Source organism: Eucyclogobius newberryi, unplaced genomic scaffold, assembly GCF_026437365.1.
Source record: "Eucyclogobius newberryi isolate DKJ021-1_F unplaced genomic scaffold, fEucNew1.0.hap1 SCAF_22, whole genome shotgun sequence".
Classification (NCBI taxonomy): Eukaryota; Metazoa; Chordata; class Actinopteri; order Gobiiformes; family Gobiidae; genus Eucyclogobius; species Eucyclogobius newberryi.
The window spans coordinates 23,366,969-23,389,860 of NW_027315857.1; the positions used below are offsets into that span (position 1 = coordinate 23,366,969).

Sequence of the window (22,892 nt, forward strand, 5' to 3'; positions counted from 1 at the left end):
TCTGAAGCTCCATGGAAAGAGAAAGTTAAAACCACTTCTCTCTGTACAAATAGACACATTACATGCCATATTTTAGCCAAAGGAACTTTTCAATGAAAAAAAGCAGGAAGAGGCGAGTACGAGTCAGGTCCGTGGAGATGCAAACGCACTCACAGAAAAGACACCATCTTTGTTTTAATTGATTTTTAGAGCAACAAAAGCATCAAAAATGAAAAATACAAGCTTTTCGTTTCTCATAAATTTCTCTTTATAAAACAGAACAACATAAATAGTACAAAGTCTATTTCCACTACGACAACAGTTTATTTATGTATTTGGTTGGAAACGGAGCATTTCAATGGACAGACATCGGATTGTAGGAGAAGGCTAATATTTCCATCTGTTTACGACGCAGATGTTGGTTTAACAAATATACAAATATCATCATTCCTTCGGGGGCAAAGCTAACCTAAGCTAACTGCTCTGTCTGAAGCTCTGAGTTTTGTTTTAATCTGACCATAAAGAACGGAGTTGTGTCGGCGTTTTTACTGCTCACACTGACATGACCGAGAAACCCAAGATATGGGCGAATGTGGAAAGAAAAAGTAAGAAAAAAGAAGCAACTTTTTGACCAAATCCGAACAGGACTTGGACCTAAGAAGAACCAAGACTCTGGAAGGTTATGTTACATTTGTAAAAAGGGGATTAACGGACAGTCGACCGTTTGGATCATGTCAAAAATCCATCTGAAATACGGAAAAATGTCTGGTAAAATTAAACGCAAAAAGTGTCCAAAAATGTCACAAAATCATCGTAGTTAAAGGTAAGGTAAGGTAACTTTGTTTGTACCCGAGGGTAGATTTGGTTGCAGGTAAAAAGAGTAAAAAGAGTGGGCTGCTCACACACACATGGACAACATGAATGACATTGACAGAAAACGGGCCGTGACACAACAGAGACGACTAGTGCTCCAGACACAGAGACATGGATAACAAGTGTACAAACAGTATTAGTGTCAGAATACAGCGGATAAAATACAGAGTAAAAGCCATCATAGATACAAAAAAGAATAAATAGATAAATAGGTTAAGAGGGCTGTGCAGTCTGGCTATTTAGTATTTTAACAGCTGAGGGAACAAAACTGCCCCTGTATCTCTCTCACAGAGGCATTATGTATCTGCGCCTGATGGAAGAAGCTGCAATTCAGCATTTAGTGGATGGGATCCGTCTTCTAAGATGGACCCAACGAGCCTCTGTAGCTGTCTAGTGAGGAGGGATTCTGGGTTCAGCTGTGGCTCTCCAATCAGCCTACTAGCCCAGCTCACAATTTGGTGAAGGGAGTTCTTATTTTTTAGGGGTAGGTTGCTGAACCAGTAGGTTGCTGAACCAAAGCCGCTCCTCTCAGATAACGTTCAGCGTCATGTGGTCCTGCACGAGGTCACACTCTCCTTTCATGCTGAAACTCAAACACCTGAACGCGGTCGTGAACGCTCGGATCGATGTGAAACGTGGCTTCACTTTGTACGTTTTCTGAATCGCGAGTGTTGGACAAATGAACAGAACATGGTCAGATGAACAGAACTTTTATTTCCTGTGGCAGAAATGTACAATACAAGACATTTGTTTGTACACGTTTTATGATTTATACAGATATATTTATGATTGAAAGGTGAATTCTCAGGGTTAAATAGAATCAAACAAACACATTATATTTCATTTAAATTCAGTTTTCAACATGACACGTTCAAAAATCAAACAGTAAATATCCAAACAGATAAAAGAATAAATCAAGAAATAACACATTATTGTCACTACGTTTTCTGATGTTCTATACCTCCTTAAATCTAACACAAACGCATCTATATTTTATTACAGGTGTTTCTATTGCTCAAACGTCAACAACATTCTTGCGTAGAACAGACTCGCCTCTCCACAGATCTGACCCGTACGCGGCCTTGCTGGTTTCTAAGGCGAGAGTTAAGTTTCGTGTCGAGATGGACATGGAAATGTCCTTAAGTTATAAGAACCTACACAAAGAACCATCTGCGGTGCTGGCACCTGTTTTTTTAAACTGTTTAAACAAATCCTCCACATAGTTTTCAACAGAAGGTAAAGATGCTCCAGCAGCTGCTCCCATCAAAGCTCCTAAACCAATTCCAACTGGCCCAGAACTGACAACAAATCCTCCGAGAAAAACTCCCAATACAAAACCAACAGGAACACAAACCCATTTATAACTCTTGACATTTTGTAACACCTCATTGGTGTAGCATCTTCCTCTGTTCTTCTCCACAGTCTCCTCGATGGTCCTGAGCAGCTCTGTGACCTGGACCTGGTTCTTCCAGTGTTTATTATCAAAGACGTGACAGCGGCCTTCACATCTCTGCACCAGGGACCTCAGAGCCTCATTCTGATTCACCCAATCTCTGATCTTCATGCTTTGAAGATCATCTCCGTGAGTGAAGACCACCGTGGTGTAACTCAGAGCCTCTTTGGAGAAATATTTGAGGATCAGATCGACCACAGCCTGCTCCTGTTGTGTGAACTTCTCCACTTTGAGCACCAGCAGGAAAGCGTGAGCTCCTGGAGAACACTCCTTCATACACTTGAGGATCTCAGGACTGAAGTCGGAGCTTTTTGGATCCGTGTCAAAAACTCCTGGAGTGTCGATCAGTTTGATGTATTTTCCATTCATCAGTTTCATTTTAGAGTGACAGTTCTTTGTCTCTGAATTTGGTAAAGGGCTCACTTTGAACCAGTCTTCTTCTCCCATAATAGTGTTGGCCAGGCTGCTTTTGGCAGACCCAGTTTTACCCAGAAGCACGATCCTTCTTCCTTTTGTTTCTGGAATGATATACAAACATAATCAATATTCAAACTGTCTGATACATAGAGCAGGAAATGTAAATGTTGTAGTGTTAACACAGACTAGATCTAATACAGAAGGAATACAGCTACCAAACATATACTTTAGAATACCAGTTTATGTGCCACACTTGGTTTCATTTGGTGATATTCAGAAGACAGTTAACGTTAGTCAATTCTAAAGAAAATGTTGTGGAACCTAATCAAGCAAATTGGGCAAAAAAAAACGAGGAAACATGACCTGACATGGGCCTCGTGTGTGAACCTTTTACTCTAACTTCCACTTTAGGAAGCCATTGCTAGTCTTCTGACTGTTCCCAAGAGCTTCAGCAGATTCAGAACTGTCCAAAGTCACATAAACTGTTAAGTCAAACACTTAACTTTCATCATTTTATCACGCATCGCATACAGATACTTTTTTTAGTAAATTATATGACTTATAATTATGCAGGAGTTAGAACTTTTAGCAGCAGAATGAGTGCAATCATATTCTAAAACAGCAGCATTTGAGCATTTGCCTTTTTGTTGTTGTTGTTGGTAACCTTGGTAACTCCGCCCCCAATGCAAATTAAAGGTCCCATAACATGCAAAATCGACTTTTCAGAGCTTTTAACCTTCTTACATTGCTATTTGCGCGCGTGAGAGGCCGGTGAGAGGGCGCGTGTGAGCTGCGGGACACGCCGGTGAGAGTACAGTACAAACGTTTGTACAGTACTTTTATTTGTTAAACAAATGCTTGGGTGAGAGGCCGGTGAGAGCGCGCGTTTGAGCTTCAATGTTTTATGGAGTATTTCATTGTATAATAACTGTAAAAAAATAAAGGTTTCAACTTCGCGGATTTCGCCTATTGCGGGTTCGTTTTGGAACGTAACCCCCGCGATAAACAAGGGTTCACTGTATATTAACTTTACTATACTGTATTACAAACTATATTCATTTTACAAGACTGTATTAAACTACATTTTTTTTATCTATTATGAAGAACTCCATACACGCGCACGCAAACACATATTCCATCGATCCTCTTAGACACTCTCTGATAAGGAGAACTGCAGACCTCAAGGACATCTGCGTGTGAAAACGGCGGCGAGTGGAGAAAAGCTGAGGAGGGGAGCAATGAGGCGTGACCTCATTTTTTGCATGCTATATCAAAATGGTATAAATTGTTCAAGTGCACAGGGAAAGGGTGCATCCGGACTGTTCCAAGTAAGTTGCCGACACATTCGTTAGGGATAGTAAGGTAAGCACTCTGTTATCTGTGTTAGAATTGTACTGACAGGGATTAAACATTTGACTGATTCTAACTATTCTGATTCTTGCCCTTTCTTTCATAAACAAGCGCGCCAACAATGTGTGAATCAGATGCATGAGTTTTCATTCAAATAAAATGTGAATCCACAGTATGATTCGTGCTTTCTTACATTAACTGTTCGCAGTCAGCTTTGTACTGTTCATTGGTTCAGGAGCAAAGTTTAATACTATAACTGCATGTCTGTCGGTTCAAGGTTATCTTATCTTAGCTTATTTAGCACAAACAGTTAACAGGCTAACTGCTGCGTCTTGCTAACACAATACATTTCAGATCCTTTAATCAAACATGTGGAACATGATTGAATATTTACATAATTTATTGTCACAAAGCCACTAAAAGTATGAATGACTTTGTATTTTTAAATTACAGCCACTGTGCGGAGCCGTTTGTTCATTTGAAGATGTGGAAAGCAAGAGGTAATCGGCTGCTAACGCTATTTATTGTCGGTTGGTGGTGATTTCATACGTTCGCGAGAATAAAGCGGCTGTTTTCCCATGGTTCTGATGCTGGTTCTCGATAGTTTAAGACTGACTCAGTGTCAATCAACGGTGATCTGAACGCCGTGCACCCTGGGTAGATTTGTGTCAGACTTTACCCTGCCCGACTTGCTCTAGTTCTATCGACAGTATATGTTCATAAAACTAAGTAACAGCACAAACTGAACTAATGTGTATACAAAAACACTCCACACTTAAGTTTGTCTGTTTTATATTTAAGCTAAGGGATCATCTCAAAATGGGTTGAAGCTGAAAAGATGTAATATTTTTCGTCGGGGGGGGGGGGGTGAACCTACATTTCGTCTTTTTGTTGCTTTGAAGCTTCATTACATCGTTGTGGCAGTAATTGTTTTGAAATGCTAAAAAACTCTCAGCAACGAGCATTAGGCCAACATTAGGCGGCCCACCGCGGCCCGTGCACACGGTGCGTTGTGATCACGGCGCGCAGTGGCCCGTGTGAGGGAGCACCCGCCCCGCTCCCCGCGCCATGTGGATTGAGTAAACAAACATGTGCAACAGGTGACATTATTTGGAAAACTCCTAACTTCTACTGATAAACATACCAAAGGATGTTCAGAGATGTTCACTAGAGGTGAGCAGGGTCTATCAAGCTACTATTGTTTTATCAACGCATTAACATTTTATGTGAAGCCAGTCTTTCGTCTTTTGGGGGGGGAGGGGGTCCAGAGAGAGACAAAAAAAATTACGTCTTTTCAGCTTCAACCCATTTTGAGATGATCCCTAATGTATTTTAGCCTTTAGCTTTGGGACAAAAACACGTACTTTATATTTGAGCTAAAGTATGTTAGCCTTTAGCTTTGAGACAATAACACGTACTTTATATTTAAGCTAATGCATGTTAGCCTTTAGCTTTGAGACAATAAGGCAAGGCAAGGCAAGTTTATTTGTAGAGCACATTTCATACACAAGGCAATTCAAAGTGCTTCACACAGCAGGAAAAATGCATTCAAATCACAAAGAAATTACAGAAATACAATAAAATTAACTAAATTAAAAATTATCAATCCAACTGATTTTCTAAACTAATAAAATCACAAACAAAAGAGAAGAGTGCAAAGATAAAAATTAACTACAATAAAATTAACTAAATTAAAAATTATCAATCCAACTGATTTTCTAAACTAATAAAATCACAAACAAAAGAGAAGAGTGCAAAGAAAAAATCCTTTCAGTCATATGCGCAGCTAAACAAAACTGTTTTTAGCTTAGATTTGAACATTGTCAGAGTAGAAGCCTGTCTCACATCTTCAGGAAGACTGTTCCAGATTTTAGCTGCATAAAACTGAAACGCAGATTCCCCATGTTTTGTCCTGACTCTGGGCACCAGCAGGAGGCCGGTCCCTGAGGTCCTCAGAGTCCGAGATGGTTCATATGGCACTAACATATCCAAGATGTACTTTGGTGCTAGGCCATGGAGAGACTTGTACACAAGCAGAGCTGCTTTAAAGTCTATTCTCTGAGCCACAGGGAGCCAGTGTAGAGACCTGAGAACAGGACTAATGTGCTCATACTTCCTGGTTCTGGTCAGGACCCGAGCAGCAGCGTTCTGGATGTACTGCAGCTGTTTTACAGCTCGTTTGGAGAGACCAGTGAGCAGGCCGTTACAGTAGTCTAATCTACTGAAGACAAACGCGTGGATAAGTCTCTCTAAATCTGGTTTTGACAGTATATTTTTGATTTTGGCAATGTTTTTTAGATGGTAAAAAGCTGCTGATGTTATTGATTTGACGTGGCTATTAAAGTTCAAGTCTGAGTCCATTATTACCCCCAGATTTCTAATTTGGTTTGTAGGTTTTAGAGCGAGACTCTGGAGGTGACCGCTAACACTTTCTCTTTGTTTCTGTGGGCCAAAAACGATTATTTCAGTCTTGTCTGAGTTCAGCTGGAGAAAGTTGTTTTGCATCCACACACTGATCTGTTGGATGCAGTGACAGAGTGAATCTACTGGTCCATAGTCACCTGCCGACAGTGAAACATAGATCTGAGTGTCGTCTGCATAATTGTGATAGGACACTTTCACTGCGTATCAACTGACCCAACGGCAGCATGTAGAGGTTGAACAGAAGGGGACCCAGGACTGACCCTTGGGGCACTCCACAGGTCAGGGTCATGTGGTCTGAGACACAGCTACCAATTTCAACAAAGTACTTCCTGTCTTCCAGATAGGACCTTAACCAGTTTAGGGCAGTGCCAGTGATGCCCACCCAGTCCTCTAGTCTCTGTAAGAGGATCCCATGATCGACAGTGTCAAAAGCAGCACTCAGATCTAACAGAATTAAGACTGAGGCTTTGCCCGTGTCAGTGTTCAGGCGGATGTCATTTGTCACCTTGACAAGAGCAGTCTCAGTGCTGTGATGAGGTCTAAAACCTGACTGAAAAACATCAAATGAGTTGTTTATTAAGAGGAAATCTGTGAGCTGTTGGTAAACAACCTTTTCAAGGACTTTGCCCCAAAATGGTAGATTAGAGATGGGCCGGTAATGACTCAGTACTGCGGCATCAAGACTGCTCTTCTTTAGGAGAGGCTTTATGACCGCAGTTTTCAAAAACATTGGGAATGTTCCAGATTGAAGCGACATGTTAACTATGTGAGTGAATGGTGCTAACAAACTGTTCAGCACAGACTTTAGAAATTTGGTGGGTAACACATCAAGGCAGCATGTAGATGAACTCAGACTGGTGATGATCTCATGGACAGTTTTGTCAGTTACTGGTGCAAAGTGAGTTAGCTCTAAGTGTCTTGGTGGTTTTAGGGTAATTTTTTGCATTGTGGGATTTATAGCATTTTTAATGCCCTGAACTTTGTCATTAAAGAATAATGCAAACTCATTACACTTGGATGTGGAAATGAGTTCTAATGGCAGCTGAGCTGGAAGGTTTGTTAATCTGTTTACTGTGGCAAACAGGACACGCGAGTTGTTACTGCAGCTTCCAATTATTTCAGAAAAATATCTTTCCCTAGTTCTACATAAGATTAGGTTGTACATGTTCAGCTTTTCTTTGTAAATCTCTTTTTGAACCTGGAGCTTTGACTTGCGCCATTTCCGTTCGGCCCTGCGGCACTCCCTTTTCTGTGCCCTGACCCAATCATCATTTCTCCACGGCGCCTTCTTTTTATTTTTAACCATTTTAGCCTTTATAGGGGCGATGGTGTCCAGAACATTCAAAACACTAGATGTAACAGAGTTCAACAAATCATTTACATTAGAACATGAGACATTTTCAAAGTTTATCATTTCCATAAACAGTGCACCTGTGCCATCACTTATGTGTCTCCTCTGAACAACTGCAGGACCAACCCGAGGTTTGGGAGAAACAGACAGGTCAAAGAAGACACAGAAATGATCAGACAGAGCAACATCGATCACATTAACATTTGAAATATTTACCCCCTTTGTAATTATGAGATCTAGAGTGTGTCCTTTGCTGTGGGTGGGGCCTCTCACATGCTGAGTAAGACTGAAGGTTTCAAGGACAGCATCAAGCTCTTTAGCGTTTCTGTCACAAATATTATCAACATGCACATTGAAAATCACCTGTAATGACCAAACCATCAAAGTCTGTGCATATGACTGAAAGCATCTCAGTAAAATCATCAATAAAACTTTGGCAGTGCTGGGGAGGCTTGTATAAAACAATGAAGAGAATGGATGGAGACCGTTTTAGCTCCATTTTAAAGGATACATACTCAAATGATGAAAACACCCCAAAAGACAACCTGCGGGTAATTATTTCATCTCTAAAGACAGCACAGACTCCACCCCCTTTTTTGTTTTCTCGTGTTTCAGATTCAAACTTAAAGTTGGGTGGAGCAGATTCTATCAGAACTACATTTCCTGTGTTTTTGTCAAGCCATGTTTCAGTTAAAAACATAAAATCAAGATTATAAGAAGAAATAAAATTATTAATTAAGAGAGATTTGTTACATAAGGATCTGACATTTAGCAAAGCAAGTTTCAGACTAGTTTCAGTGAGACTGGGCTTTATCTTTTCACAGGGAATATAATCACATTTCTTAGATTGGGCCTGACTCGCATTTTGTTTTTCCATCTCTGTGATGATGTGACTACAGAAATAGCACTAGGGGGGGCTCTTTTTACATAGGGCCCCGGGTTGGTTTGATTTTTAATGTGACAATAAGTCCCGGCAACGCTGAGACCCAGTGCATCATAGCTATGGGAGATACCAGGTGAAAGGCGAGGTTGGATGGGTGGTGGGGCTTTTGTAGCCAAGGAGAGTTTGGGACCAGGTGAGAGGCGAGGGGGGATGGGTGGTGGGGCTTTTGTTGGTGTAGTCGGCTTGTGCAGGGAAGACATAGCCCTTGCTATATTGGGCGTGAGTGGAGCCATCTTAATGCCTGATTTGATCAGACTTTCAAAATGGCTGGGAAGGCCCATGGGTGAGAGTGGAGATGAGAAGGAGAATGATGAATCTTTAGTGGGAGTAGATGTTGCAGGGGGAACCCAGGGCTGGTGTGAAGGCAGGGGCGATGACAGGGATGTTGTTGGGCTTGTCACAGATGGGTCCAAGGCCTTTGAAGATTGTTCCTTTGCTGGAGGCGGTGGAGGTGAATGCGGAGCAGCTGGAGCTGAATCCTTTGCTGGTGGTGGTGGAGCAGCTGCTGATGAATCCTTTGGTGGAGGCTGAGGTTGTGGTGCTTTTGATGTTGAAACATTGGCTCGGTCTCTGGCTGATGGAGCAGGAATTCTTCTCTCATTCCTCTCTTCTCTAACTATCTGCTCAGGACCCTGTCCAGGCCCCGTCCAATGCCTCAGAGCGTGGAGCAGGTTCTCTGTCAGCACCCTCACTCCACCTCTGCATAGGTGGGGGCCATTTCTCTTAAACATGTCCTCTCGTTTCCAGAATAGATAGAAGTTCTCAATGTAGTGTAGTCCTCTCGGGGAACACTCTTTGGACAGCCATGTGTTCAGCTGAAGAAGCCGGCTAAACTTGTTTATCCTCCTGTCGATGTTTGGAAGAGGTCCACTTATGAATGTTTTGATTTCCATTTTATCAAGCACGTGGAATAACTTCAAGAAGTCTTTTTTCAAAACTTCAGTCTGTTCCCGCCGCATGTCCACTGCACCCACGTGCACAATCAGCTGTTTAGCTCCTCCATGCTTTGCCATAATATTTGGAAGGAGTGACGTTATCTCAGAAACAGTGGCGCTTGGAAAAGAATGTGTGTTTATCTTTTCATGCGTCACGTGACTTATCGCGCCGTCCCCAACTAAAACAATCTTTGTGACCTTGGCTCCTGGCACAGATCCTCCTCGCTGTATTTTGGCCACGTCATCTTTCCTTTTTTCATTTAATTCCATCTCTGAAAGTGGTAAAAATCTGTTGGTGAGCTGTATTTTAGGTGACTTCACGTTATCTTTGTATCGTTTAGGCTTTGCTCCAAGTTTGTTCCAAGAAACAGCCTGGTCTTTCTGGTTTTTAGACAGTTTTGGAAACGACACAGAGTCACTGCAGTTTAGGTTGAAAGTAGCAGTTTTTCTTGTAAAAACTGTGCTCTTCTTACCGTCGGTTGACACAGGAATGGTATCGTGAAGAACTTTTTCAGATTCCAAAACAAATATCCGTGTTTTCAGCTCATTAATTTCTTGTTGATATTTCCGACAGCGTTCACAGTCTTTCTCCCTTCTTCTCCCGGACATGTCGCTGGCGTCTCGATATGTCGTTAAAACTGGAAAAATGTTCTTAAAATCCTTGGTTTACTTGAAAAAGTCTAAAGCAAAAATGTTTGGAAGACAAAACTGATTAAAAAGCAAAATAAATAAGGAAAACAGCGATAGCAAGCGGAGCGAGCAAAAAAGCGCGTGCACTCTTCGGAAGCAGAGGAAGTACAATAACACGTACTTTATATTCAAGCTAATGCATGTTAGCCTTTAGCTTTGAGACAATAACACGTACTTTATATTTGAGCTAAAGTATGTTAGCCTTTAGCTTTGAGACAATAACACGTACTTTATATTTAAGCTAAAGCATGTTAGCCTTTAGCTTTGAGACAATAACACGTACCTTATATTTAAGCTAAAGCATGTTAGCCTTTAGCTTTGAGACAATAACACGTACTTTTATAAACACGTTTCTGCCGGTGACATATTTACATTGTACGTACAAGTCTTAACCTGCTGCAGTGATTATCACTCTGGAGCTCGCTCTTTCTGTCACAGCTTTTTTAGTGTGATTTATATGAGCAAGACAGAGAATGAATGGAACGAGAAGGAAAGATCTGCACTTTTACGGCAACTAGAACAAGCCGTGCCCATCGTGAAAACTGCCTAAAAGAATAACAATGATAATAATGATTTCTATGTATAATTATAATCAAATGTATATTTATTTGTTGACTAGACAATGATTTGATCCTTTTTCACTTGAACAGTCTGAAATGTCACTGTTTTTTACATTTTTGTTTTTCCACTTACCTTTTTCTGTGGCTTAACTACCTTACCTTTGATGCTCACGATTATTTTTCAGTTGACCATTTTGTTGAGTCAAACACGAAAGCACCTTCGCCGGTCGGAATTCGGATCGTGGGAGAGACGTTTTCTCTGCTTTTCTGTGTTTTCCGGCTGTCAAACTGTAAATACAATGAGGAGTGAATGTGTTGCATCATGACGGAAATAAAGAAGAACAACATCTCAATTTCAGAGTTTTGTCTTTACTCATGCAGCACATTATTTGCTCGACAACTTTCTTAACAGTCTGCACACCAGGACAAGTGCGCCCTCTATAGGGTGAACACAATAATTACAACAGTATAACACATTCACATTAGGAGGAGCAGAATACAGTATACTGTATAACAAATACAATACAATACTCTATTTCAAAACAAATTAAAAAGTGGGCGGGAATGAACACTGTCACATTATTTTCCCCATATTATCATGAAATAACGTGCTGTACAGTTATTGCGTAAAAACTGTCACAATTTGTTAAGATTTTTATTTTTTTAATATCACTTTTTAACATGAAACCCTCTCTAAATTATTTAATAGTATCTATCGCGAATGATAAGAATAATAATAACACATACTTGTTATTTTATTATTATTTCCGTCCTTTTTTTTCACTGACGTCGTGTTCGTCCAATGAGCGAACAGTCTCGCGCTCGCTCACGGCCCAATCAGAGCGCGCGTTTCCGGTAGTGGGCGGGGTCATCTTCCTCCGCCTCAGCCCCGCCGCCATTTTGTGCCCGCTCCGCCGAAGGTGAGACGAGCCTCTGCGCCATGCGGACCCGCGCGCGTCACTCTCGCTAAAAAACACCGCCGACTTTTGCCCATTTTTACGCTTTGCGCCCGGTGAGTATTTTTCCTCGAGGTTTTTCCCCCACTGTTTTTCATTTTTCCTGACTCTTGAGCCTCTTTTGGCGGGGTTTCGTTGGCATTTTTACGCGTTTTTCCTCCCCAGTTTGTGCGGTTCTCCTCCTCCATGGCTGCTGCTGCTGCTGCTGCTGCTGCTGCTTTTGTTGCGTTCGTTTGGAGATTCCAAGCTCTCCCGTGTATTTCCATCGTAGTTTTTTGCTCTCTGTAGGCCGTGTTCTCCTTCACGTTGTCTCCTTCATTTTCTGCATTTATAACGGTCGTAGTTTTTGGTTTTTTTCCCCCCTCTCCAAAGCTGTTTTGCGTGCACGTTTTGCGGTCATTTGTGCGGGACCAGTGCGCAAAACACACGATTACCTTTACACACAACATTATCAGCACTCTTTTTCCATTTTTTAAATGTTATTTTATGCTACATTGACTCTCATAAGTCAGATTTTAATACTCATTTAATCATATTGCTTTGCGCCAACATAAAATGGTTGAATAGGATCAAATTTAGACATTTTGCCCCCGTTACATTTATATATTTTTTGTCTTTGGCTGTAATCTGATTCATTGTATGTACCTGGCCTAAATGTGGCTTAGTACCTGGCCCAGAGCTGGTCACGTGATCCTCTCTGAGCTGCACATCATCCTTGGGGATTGTAATAGTCATTGTTGGGGATTTTAATAGTCATCCTTGTGGTTTTTGCGCGTAATCTGAATCCAAGAGGTTTAGAAAAGCTTAAAAGTCAAGAGTACAATCACTTAAAGAAAAGTTATCCAGAAAACTTCATTTTAGATGCACACTGCACAGACTCTGGTATTTTTCAAAGTAATTGGCAACAAAATCAAGATAAAGGAGGTGCAAAATATCCACCAAATATTCTGTGTTGACTCTGCAGGAAAAGTCTGTTTCCCATTAATTGATAAAACTAGAAGTGGTCCATTAAAATTATTCACTTTTTTGCCGGTTGTGTTATCACAATGACATAAAACATAACTTTAATTGATGGATAACTGACACATTTACTCCAAACGTTCACATACGAGCTGTTATTTATGTTTTATTAAAGTGATGTCGACCCATTTTAACCATTTTTCTCTAGTGATCCTTAATTCAATTGTCCGCTTCTAATTTTACCTTTTTTGTTTTTCTGTGTAGTTTTTGAAGCCACTTTTTTGAGCGCCGACGAATCGTAAGTTGATATTTTGCCTTTTTACCCCCAGAGGAAAAAAAACACAAACTTTTACTTTTGGAAAACGACTTCTCTGTGATTTTTTTTCCCTCCTCCCCCAATGTGGACGTAGCGTTTGACATATTTTTTTGCTTTGTGAAATGTGTCGCCGCTTCAGTTTTACGCACCAAAAAAAGTCTGAAATTTGCCCCTTTTTCCAGATTTTTTTTTTTTTCAAATTTGAGTTTTTACTTTTGTCATTTTGTTGCTGCTTTTCAAATCGTGCATGACATTTCTGGATGACTTTGTGGTGCACCTGATTTTTGAGCATGACTTTTTTTTTTTTTTTTTTTTTTTTTTTTTTTTTTAACTCGAGTAAAAAGTATTGCACAACCACACAAATGCCATATATTTAAATTTACCTTGAAAAAACTGGATCTTTTTCACCAAACATCCACTCCATACCCTCCTTAAATAAATTATAAAGCAGATGAAAAGCTGCTGTGGTCAAAGATTAATTAAACATCTACAGTGTTAAAATATTAGCTCTTTTCACATGTTTAAAATCTGTGGATGAGATGTTGATTAAAGTTTTAGTGTTGCAATTGTGAGAATAAACGTGATTTAACGATTGTTTAATGACATCACGGCCATAAAATCCTACAGGTTCATTCCTTGTTTTCTTGTCACCTAAACACTCAATATGTGTCCAGCTTTATGAAATCAATCTTATGTCACTGATTAATTTGACTTAAAAAGCATGATTAAAACACATTTTGGTTCTTTTAAGGAAAGTTCACATTTTGTTAACGTAAAAAAAAAAACTTGGTTCGAAATGTGTCGCTTTTCTCTAAATTAAATAAGTCTAATCTTGACATCCATTCTTAAAAAGCGAATCCTCATTCACTGGTGTATTCAAACTCATGCTTTTATCATTTAAAGTTACATTTGAACTTGTGACCTTTTTTTTACCAGACTATAATTAACATAATATTACATAATTTTACTGCTTATTTATTGCAGCTCATGGGTTTTTCAAGCTGAAGTGGAAGAGCAGCTAAAAAATAACTCAAGTTTGAAATGCTGCTTCAAAATGTTTGTACTAAAGTAACAATACAAAGGTTTGGTCCAAGAAATCCTGCAACAAGAGTAAAAACATAAGTAACTGTCGGTATGCAACATCACATTTGTTTTAATTGAGTTTAATGTAATCTGATATTTTCAAATGATTGACACACAAATGTGATCAATTGTGTATTTCAAGGGGCAAGAAACCCAAACGTTAAAGCATCAAATCATTTTGTTTTGTCACTTATAGATTTACTCGCAGTGAGAAGAGAAATGACACTTTTAATTACGTAGGAGTAAAAGTATCCCAAAACTAATCAAGAGAAGTACAATGTCAAGTAAATGTAAAGGAGAACTGTGAAATGATCATTTATGATACGTTTACATTTGAAGTGTTTAAATATTCTCTGAAAATAGGAGATTTAAATGAGTTTTTGCCCCGTTTCTGATTCAAAATAGTGTCTGAGGGCAGTTGAACTAATGCTGCCTCCTAGTGGTTTTGGCAAGACATTTCACAACTGTGACACAACAATAAAACATTTTATTTTCTATCCAACTTTATACAGATCCGAAATTATATAAGAATAAATTTGGGACAAATGGGCAAAATGTTAAGTAGAATCTGAAATTATTTCTAGTGCGTTTTAGACCTGCAGAGTTTAACTGGAGATGCAGTGAAACAGTCATTGAAATATATAAAGATGACATAAATAAGCAGAACATACAACAAATATTAAACCTATAATAAAAGAGAACATATAATGCAGTGTAATCTACAAATTGAGGGCGAAATGTGATATTGTTGGGCTTTTATGGTTAATTTTGGCTCATTTTACATTTGTGCAACAACGTTTTAACTTTCACGACTGGTTATTTAGGTCACAATATAATCGTAAATACCAAAAAAAATAACTTTTTGTGACAATTTTAGATTTTAGTTGTATTTTCTGCTCAGCCTTTCCCCCCAAAAGCAAACTTAATCATTCAGGATGTTTTTCATAAAGCGGGTCACATACTAAACAGCGCCAATGTGTTAAGAAAACAAGAAGGAAAGAAAATGTCGGATTTTTATTGTTAATAATCGCGACCAAATTGTTAAATCGTGATGTTTATTCCCACAACAATCGCTCCACCAACATTTGAGCTCGTGACATCCCTCATCATGACTCTTGATGGGCAAAGTATTGATGATCATGTGACGTAATGGCGGTTATAGCTCTGTGAACCCCGTACGAATCATCAAACACCTTCATAATGTCAAACGTGTCTGTAAAGCTTTCATTCTGTCGACTATTGACTTCCCTCTTCCTCGTAAGTTTGTGGAACGCTGAATTTGTCACGCGGGATTGTTTTTCTTCCAGCTCGAGGCCGACGCCCACCGCCAGAATCATCCCGTCGACCTTCGAAACGGACCCCATGGAGTGAGTTAACCCCAGTTTCCTCTCCTGCCGCAGTAACGAAAAGCCCAAAATACGTCATCAGAATACACATTTGAGAGGCATTTCCGTGCAGTTACTTCCGGACAGCGTTTCTCGGCGTGCGTACTTTTATTTTAGATCGAGGCGGTTTCAAATTAAAGACACGTACTTCCTGAACTAAGAAGTAATGTTAGTTGTTTTTTACTGCAGTCTCATTACTCCAAAGATGTGATTGTTGTCAGTGGAACGGATGTAAACCGTGAGAGGCTTTGCTAACATCGTCTTTCCCCTTCGCCCGTTTCCCCCAGGCGAACCAAGTCCTCGTCCGGCGCCTTGCCCAGCAACGTGACCAACAAGAACGACCCGCACTCGCTGAACTCGCGCGTGTTCATCGGGAACCTGAACACGCTGCTCGTCACCAAGGCCGACGTGGAGGCCATCTTCACCAAGTACGGCAAGATCGTGGGCTGCTCCGTGCACAAGGGCTACGCCTTCGTGCAGTACGTCCACGAGCGGAACGCCAGGGCGGCCGTGACGGGCGAAGACGGGAGGGTCATCGTGGGACAGGTGCTAGGTGAGACGGTTCAGTTTAATTTTGTAACGCCCAAAATCACAACATCAGTTTCCTCGAAGGGTCGACAGCCCTTCTGCAGGAAAAACTACAAAACCCTTTGGGAGAAAGTAGAAACCTCCAGATGAGGCATATGAGGAGCTGTTTATGGAGAGTTCCTCCAGGCAGATGGAGAGTTCCTCCAGGCAGATGGAGAGTTCCTCCAGGCAGATGGAGAGTTCCTCCAGGCAGATGGAGAGTTCCTCCAGGCAGATGGAGAGTTCCTCCAGGCAGATGGAGAGTTCCTCCAGGCAGATGGAGAGTTCCTCCAGGCAGATGGAGAGTTCCTCCAGGCAGATGGAGAGTTCCTCCAGGCAGATGGAGAGTTCCTCCAGGCAGATGGAGAGTTCCTCCAGGCAGATGGAGAGTTCCTCCAGGCAGATGAGGACCTACAGGCCCGCATCAGCAGTGTCTGAACCAAGGAGAAAAACAGCAATGAAAAGTTTGCAAGTGTTTGTCAGAGGATAGAGCTCATACTTCCCCCAGAGTTGCTCCTAGGGCAGCAGAGCTGAAACTCTAGCTTTACATGTCTGTTCCTAACTGGCCTGAGAAATTTGAAAGAGGAACGTTTTAAGCCTGGTCTTAAATGAAGAGAGTGTCACTTTTAACTATTAACATTTGCAAACAAAAAACATTCTAAATTCTAGAAAGGAGTCTAAAGCGATGTGGAACGGTTTCAATTGAGAAACTGGGATTAATCACAGAATATCACAAAATAAGTAAAATCGAGGTTGTTTTGACAAATGAAACCCTTTCAGACCCACGTGAGTGACGTCAGAGCGTTAAAACACATTTACTGTTGTATTTTGCACCATTTGTTTATTTAATATGGATTATGACCCTTACGGCACAAATTCAGATATTTAGGTTTTACTGGACACGTACTCGTACATACTCCTATCTCCAGATATACTACACACAGTACTTTGCCACAAATGATACAAACACGACAACGATTTAAAATGATTAATAATCGGATCTGATCTCGGTAACACTTTGTTTGGGGTCTTTATTCCGTAGAATGTTCTGATGATGAGCATTTTGAATGGTCACTATGGGAACGAAACCGCCGCTCATGTGACATTATGGACCTCAGAGTTCGCAGCAGTCGGAACGCTCATTTTATTAGTCTTTTTCTTTCTTTCCGTAGACATAAACCTGGCCGGAGAACCCAAGCCGCGCAGACCGACCACAGGGAAGCGGTCGGCATCGGACATGTACAGGTGAGACGGGCGTGTCGTGCGAAATCGGTCACACCCGAACACCCTCTACTGGTTTGAAATTGCGTTACAATCCCAACTGAGCCTGGGAGTCCATAATCTGCCGTATACTTGCTTTCTGATTGGAGAACGCCATTTATTTAGAATAATTGTGGGGGAGAAAGGTTGTTTGAAATCGTTCTACAGTCGCTAACGCGTCGCATAACGGGGGTTTGGTCCGACATGGGTGAAAACGCTAAACCTTTTTCTCGTTTGAACGCGTTTCCTGGCAAATTATGTGCGCGTTTTAAGCACAACCAATTCAAGCAGTCACATTTAACTTTTAATGAGTTGTTGACATGGAATTGCCTCAGAAAAGTAAACCGTTTTGTAGACGTGAAAACGCAGGCGCTAGCGTCGCGCTAGCATATAGCCCGCAGCTAACGCTGAATGAACGGCTAATTTCACCCGCAGAAGTCGGTTGCCGTGCGTTCCCTCGGATGCCGACAGTATCCGAGTACAGGGATCAAGTATTTAATGTCGACTTTGGAAACCGTTGGGAAATGTTCTTGTACTGTTTGTTTGACCCCTCGTTTGTTTTAAGTCATAATTAAGCTTCATATTCTTGCTCTGTCCACAGTTCCTCCTCAGTTGATCTGGACTACGACTTCCAAAGAGATTATTACGATCGGTAAGTCTCCGAAGACGTAATGCAGCAGTTTTGTGTCATATTCTTAGCAAACGCAACTTTAAAAACGTAATATTTTTTTAATTCAGATTTACTCTTGCTTCATAAAATAACTGATACAATTGTGGAGGAGGAAAATGACGATGATTAAAAAGACGTATTAGTTTGAACGCGTCACCGTGGAGCGTTCTAGGTTAAACCCACGGGTGACGGGTCCGCCACCAGTAAAGTTCCACGGTGCACCTTAAGTCGGACTGGGCTGATCTAAAGCGCACCACTTAATCATGACTAAAAATGGAACTCAAATATTACTATTCAAGGTCGTGTCCGGCTTTAATAAATGTAACTTTCTGAAAGACTAAATTAAGTTAAATGTGACAAAAACAGCCTCTACATTTGGATCTAATATAAATTGAGCAAAAAAGACTAAACGCCCCCTACAGGTCAAACGCCTCATTGAACTAAAATGCAGTTCAAATAAATATATTTTAAATTTTACTAAATTTTATCACAGAATAGCAAATCTTTTAGGTTTATAATTTCACTTCCTGTTTGTAATTGATGACATCACACTAGGAAATTACCCAGCAAACACTGGGACCTTTTTGGACAAGTAAAAATGTATGTTCGAAAGCCTTAAAGTTGTTTATTTGTTTAAATTATGCTTAAACTTAGTCTGGAACGAGTGTGATGTCACTTCCTGTCATTTTCAAAAGATTTTCAAAAATGTTCTCAAATACCTGCTCGATTGGAGTTAAACTATAATTTATATGTACGACAGGTATAAATACAACAAAGTCCAAATGCTTCTAAAATTATTATATTGTGACCTGAATAATCACAATTTTCGATTAACCTAATTTTGACATTTCTGCTCTAGAATGGCGAATTGAGGAGTACTTTTACTATTTTTGCTACTTTACTTATTTATCACCACTTAATTATTTTAATTGTATATATTGTAATGTGTGAGCTAAACCAGATTGGATAAAGAAAAAAAAAAAAAGTAACAACTGTCAACAAACCAGTGCGAACATGAACCAAAGCTATATTTTTCCCGCGTTTCATTTCCTCTTCATGTGGTGTGTTTGGCAGCATGTACACGTACCCGTCGCGCCTGCCCGTGCCCTCTCTGCCCCTCGCCCGCCCCGTGGTGCCCACCAAACGGCCCCGAGTCAGCGCGAGCGGAGGCAGCAGGAGGAACCGCAACAGCTTCTCCTCGTCCACCAGGGGGAGCCCTCGCACCTCGCGGACAAGTACGCGCTCTTTAAAGGAAACGTGTTACGCAAAACCCACTTTCGCCAGCTTTTTACGGTGTCGGAAAAGCGGTTTCTCATTAGTTTACTCAAAGTTTTGTTCCAGGATGTTTGAGTTTGGTCCCTCAACTGAGGCTCGAGTGTTCGGACACGGCGTGTTTTCACATACCCCCTATCCCCGCCCACATCCCTGTACTCGGTGTGATTATGTTAAAAAAAAAAAAAGAAAATCCCAAAAATATTCCAGTGATCATACTGGGTTAAAAAAAAGCATTTACCGTATTTCCAAAGTGTATAAGTCGCCCCAGCCAAAACATGCATAATGAAGAGCAAAATAATGTCTGTTTGCCGTAACCCGACCGAGCAGTCAAAATTATAGCCGACTGAAATTAAAATATCAGCATTTTTTGAAAATTATGCCAAATTCTTTTATTTCTTATATTTTGCCGACTCACCGACCGTTTTTTCAAAAAAAGCGAAAAAGAAATGAAAATGAAACTTGACAAGCGGAGAACGTTTAAGTCATTGTCTGTTGAAGCCTGACCCCTGGCGGTCACTGCATGTCACTGGCAGAATAGAAAAAACGGGATTTGACAGTGGCTGAAATATGCAGAATTTGTCATATGATGACCGAGACGTCGACGATTCTACGACATGAAAATGGCCAAAATTTTGTATTATTTGTCCTGTACAAATAGTTTATTGGGTGGACTTAGTAATTTTTTTTGTTTTGAACTTTTACGGTAGCATCTCTTTTGATAAATTATAATCATTTCATAAGCAAATTATCATTCAATTCTATATACAAATTTGGATTTTTTTTATGTTTTTAAAGTAGAAACATTTTTTTGACTTCCTACCTACCCACTTTGAAAAATTTGGTCGGGTTACACCAAACATACACTTAGTTTTGGATCTTTTTTTTGCCTTAAAAGAAAAGAATTTACCTACCCACTTGAAAAATGGTGGGTCGGGTTACAGCAAACTGACAATTTATTTGGGGCAGCCTAAAGAAAAAACATGTCGCGTGAAAATAACAAATATCACATAAGTCTCATCCCGGTCAAAACTATGAAAAAAGGTGCGACTTATAGTCCGGAAAATATGGTAAATGACAATCTGTTGCTTGTAACGGTGAAATTGTCACTTTAAAAAGGCGGGGCTTCTCAGTTCTGCGGTTTTGAACAGGAAGTAAAAGCCGTTTTGGATAAATATCGCAGTTTACAGTGAACAAAATGTAAAATGATGATCTGCTTATGTTATAACTCAATACTTGGTGCCGGGGGGAAAGCGTAATACGTCTCCTTTAAAACAGAAAAAGGAATAAAGTTCTCAAATACAACGTGGTGTTGACATAACGATGACGTCTATTTCTCCCTCAGTGAGAGTGGACGACCTGCAGACGGTGAAACGGGAACTGACTCAGATCAAACACAAGGTGGACTTCCTGCTGGAGAGTTTAGAGCGAATGGAGAAAAGCACCAAGTCGGGTCAGAACCGAACCCCGATCTTTTTCTGAACTTTGCGAGACTCATTTAATTCGTTTTGCGGTTGAGCATTTGACGCCGTTGAAACTGCGACGTTCTCGTTCCAGACGCTCGGAGTTCGGCGGCCGAGCCCGGTGAGGTGTCCCCGGCATCGTCTTACAAACGGGGCGAGGACCAGAACCACGAGCTGAACTCCGAGGAGGAGGGCGACCTGCTGGAGGACGAGCAGCCCGAGGTGAGGCGAATCCAGACTGGGCAGTGAGACGTCTTATTCGTGCGGGGACGACCAACACGTTCTGAAATGCGCGGGGTTCTCGCGGTCGTTCAGCTGTCCGGGCTTCAGTCTCGTCTCTGATGTTGCTGCTCCTGGACGTGCGTTTTAATATTCGTATCCCGAGCAGAAAACGTTCCCAGTGAGAGTCATTTACCGGATTTGCGTCAACCAAGCTAGTCCGTTAGCCGCAAACTATATTTGGGTTATTTTATTCAACAGGTCAAAATTGGTCAGTTGTAGCTCCAGCTTCCCAGTCATTTCAATTAAAGGCAAGTCTCCCCTCGACCAGCCGCATCTCCCCTCGACCAGCCGCATCTCCCCTCGACCAGCCGCGTCTCCCCTCGACCAGCCGCGTCTCCCCTCGACCAGCCGCGTCTCCCCTCGACCAGCCGCGTCTCCCCTCGACCAGCCCCCGTCTCCCCTCGACCCGCCCCCGTCTCCCCTCGACCCGCCCCGTCTCCCCTCGACCCGCCCCGTCTCCCCTCGACCCGCCCCGTCTCCCCTCGACCCGCCCCGTCTCCCCTCGACCCGCCCCCGTCTCCCCTCGACCCGCCCCGTCAGAGAGATTTTCTAAGTTACTTTTGTAGTGTATTTATTGGTTTATTTTGTTGACATTTGACCTTTTGCAGTTGAAGGCCGACGATGGCGAGGAGGACGACGTGGAGCGCGAGGAAGGGGAAGACGACGGCGACGACAGCGCCAACGGCGACTGAGCGGAACCTCCGCTCCGCGTAAACCGCGCAGAGAACAATGTTTACGGCGAAGCGCGCGGTCAAACCTGGAAAGAAGTCGACATTTTGAAATCTTTTACCTCAATAACTCGCAGTTGGTGGCGCGTTGGAAAGTGAACGGAGCGCATGCAGAGAAGCGCTGTAGTGCGGTGTCTCGACCAGCAGAGGGCGGCGTTATGCTAAAACTGCTCTCACGGTCGAGCCACGTCGCCGATGAAACCGACCTCGGCGTGGATCATTCCTCGGGCGGATGGAGATGCGCTTTGGCGGGATTTTTGTTTTAAATTGTTCGTTTCGTTTTACCGTAAGTCAGTGCGAGTCAATGTTTATCTGTCGTCGAGTTTGTATGAAAAGCACTGGTTCAAAATGAATAAATATGTTTCTAAGTTCTGACGTGTTCCGACTTTTTGTACTTTCGGGGCGGGAAATAAGGAGAATCATATATTTTTAGATTATCTCTTTAGCAACTATTAAGCGTCTTAAACTATTTTTATATCATGCAGACCTTAAAGACCATAAACAGTATTTAGGTCTTTGACAATGTTTGAATTTCTTTATTTTATAGTTGTTAAAGTGAAGACTTTTTATTTTTTTTAACAATTGCATTTTTGATAAACTAAAACCAATAAAACAAGTATTGGACCCTCAACACGTGCAGTGCATAATGTCTAAAGTTTTCTGATATTTACAATTATGTTCAAGTGCAGGTCCTTTATTCCTCCGTCTCATGTGTTTTTATGATTCATCACTGAAATAAACCATGTGATTGCACGGTTCTGTCTGAGTTTGTCTCCGGGTGCAGTGGAGGAAGTGGGGCCCCGACTGAGCTCCCTCTGTATAAAAGACAGATATCCTGGATCCGGTTCCATAGACTGACTATATTGATTTAATATATTTTCAAAGAAGATTTATGCATCTGTAATATCAATGAATCAAACTTTATTTATAAAGCAAAACAATGTGACACAAAGAGCTTTACAGTTCATGAAATAC

The 22,892-nt window shown here is 41.3% G+C and overlaps 2 protein-coding genes across 3 annotated transcripts; one reads left to right on the forward strand and one right to left on the reverse strand.

Annotated features, from left to right (window-relative positions):
* Positions 1-1,996: 1,996 nt before the first annotated feature.
* LOC140371551 (GTPase IMAP family member 7-like) lies at positions 1,997-4,652 on the reverse strand. The gene is made up of 2 exons (XM_072458722.1): positions 4,622-4,652; positions 1,997-2,823 (listed from the first exon to the last, which is right to left on the reverse strand). Exons 1-2 carry the CDS (start codon positions 4,650-4,652, stop codon positions 1,997-1,999), a joined length of 858 nt encoding a protein of 285 aa, XP_072314823.1.
* A 7,204-nt stretch (positions 4,653-11,856) lies between these two features.
* LOC140371955 (heterogeneous nuclear ribonucleoprotein C) lies at positions 11,857-22,289 on the forward strand. Of its 2 annotated transcripts, XM_072459196.1 has the most exons (10): positions 11,902-11,987; positions 13,156-13,189; positions 15,598-15,657; positions 15,963-16,228; positions 17,415-17,487; positions 18,104-18,154; positions 19,247-19,407; positions 20,790-20,897; positions 21,002-21,129; positions 21,798-22,289. In XM_072459196.1, exons 3-10 carry the CDS (start codon positions 15,653-15,655, stop codon positions 21,879-21,881), a joined length of 876 nt encoding a protein of 291 aa, XP_072315297.1. In that variant the 5' UTR covers positions 11,902-11,987; positions 13,156-13,189; positions 15,598-15,652; the 3' UTR covers positions 21,882-22,289. The 2 variants fall into 2 exon arrangements, with proteins under 2 accessions (XP_072315296.1, XP_072315297.1); XM_072459195.1 differs by lacking the exon at positions 13,156-13,189 and having other exon boundaries at positions 11,857-11,987.
* Positions 22,290-22,892: the final 603 nt, after the last annotated feature.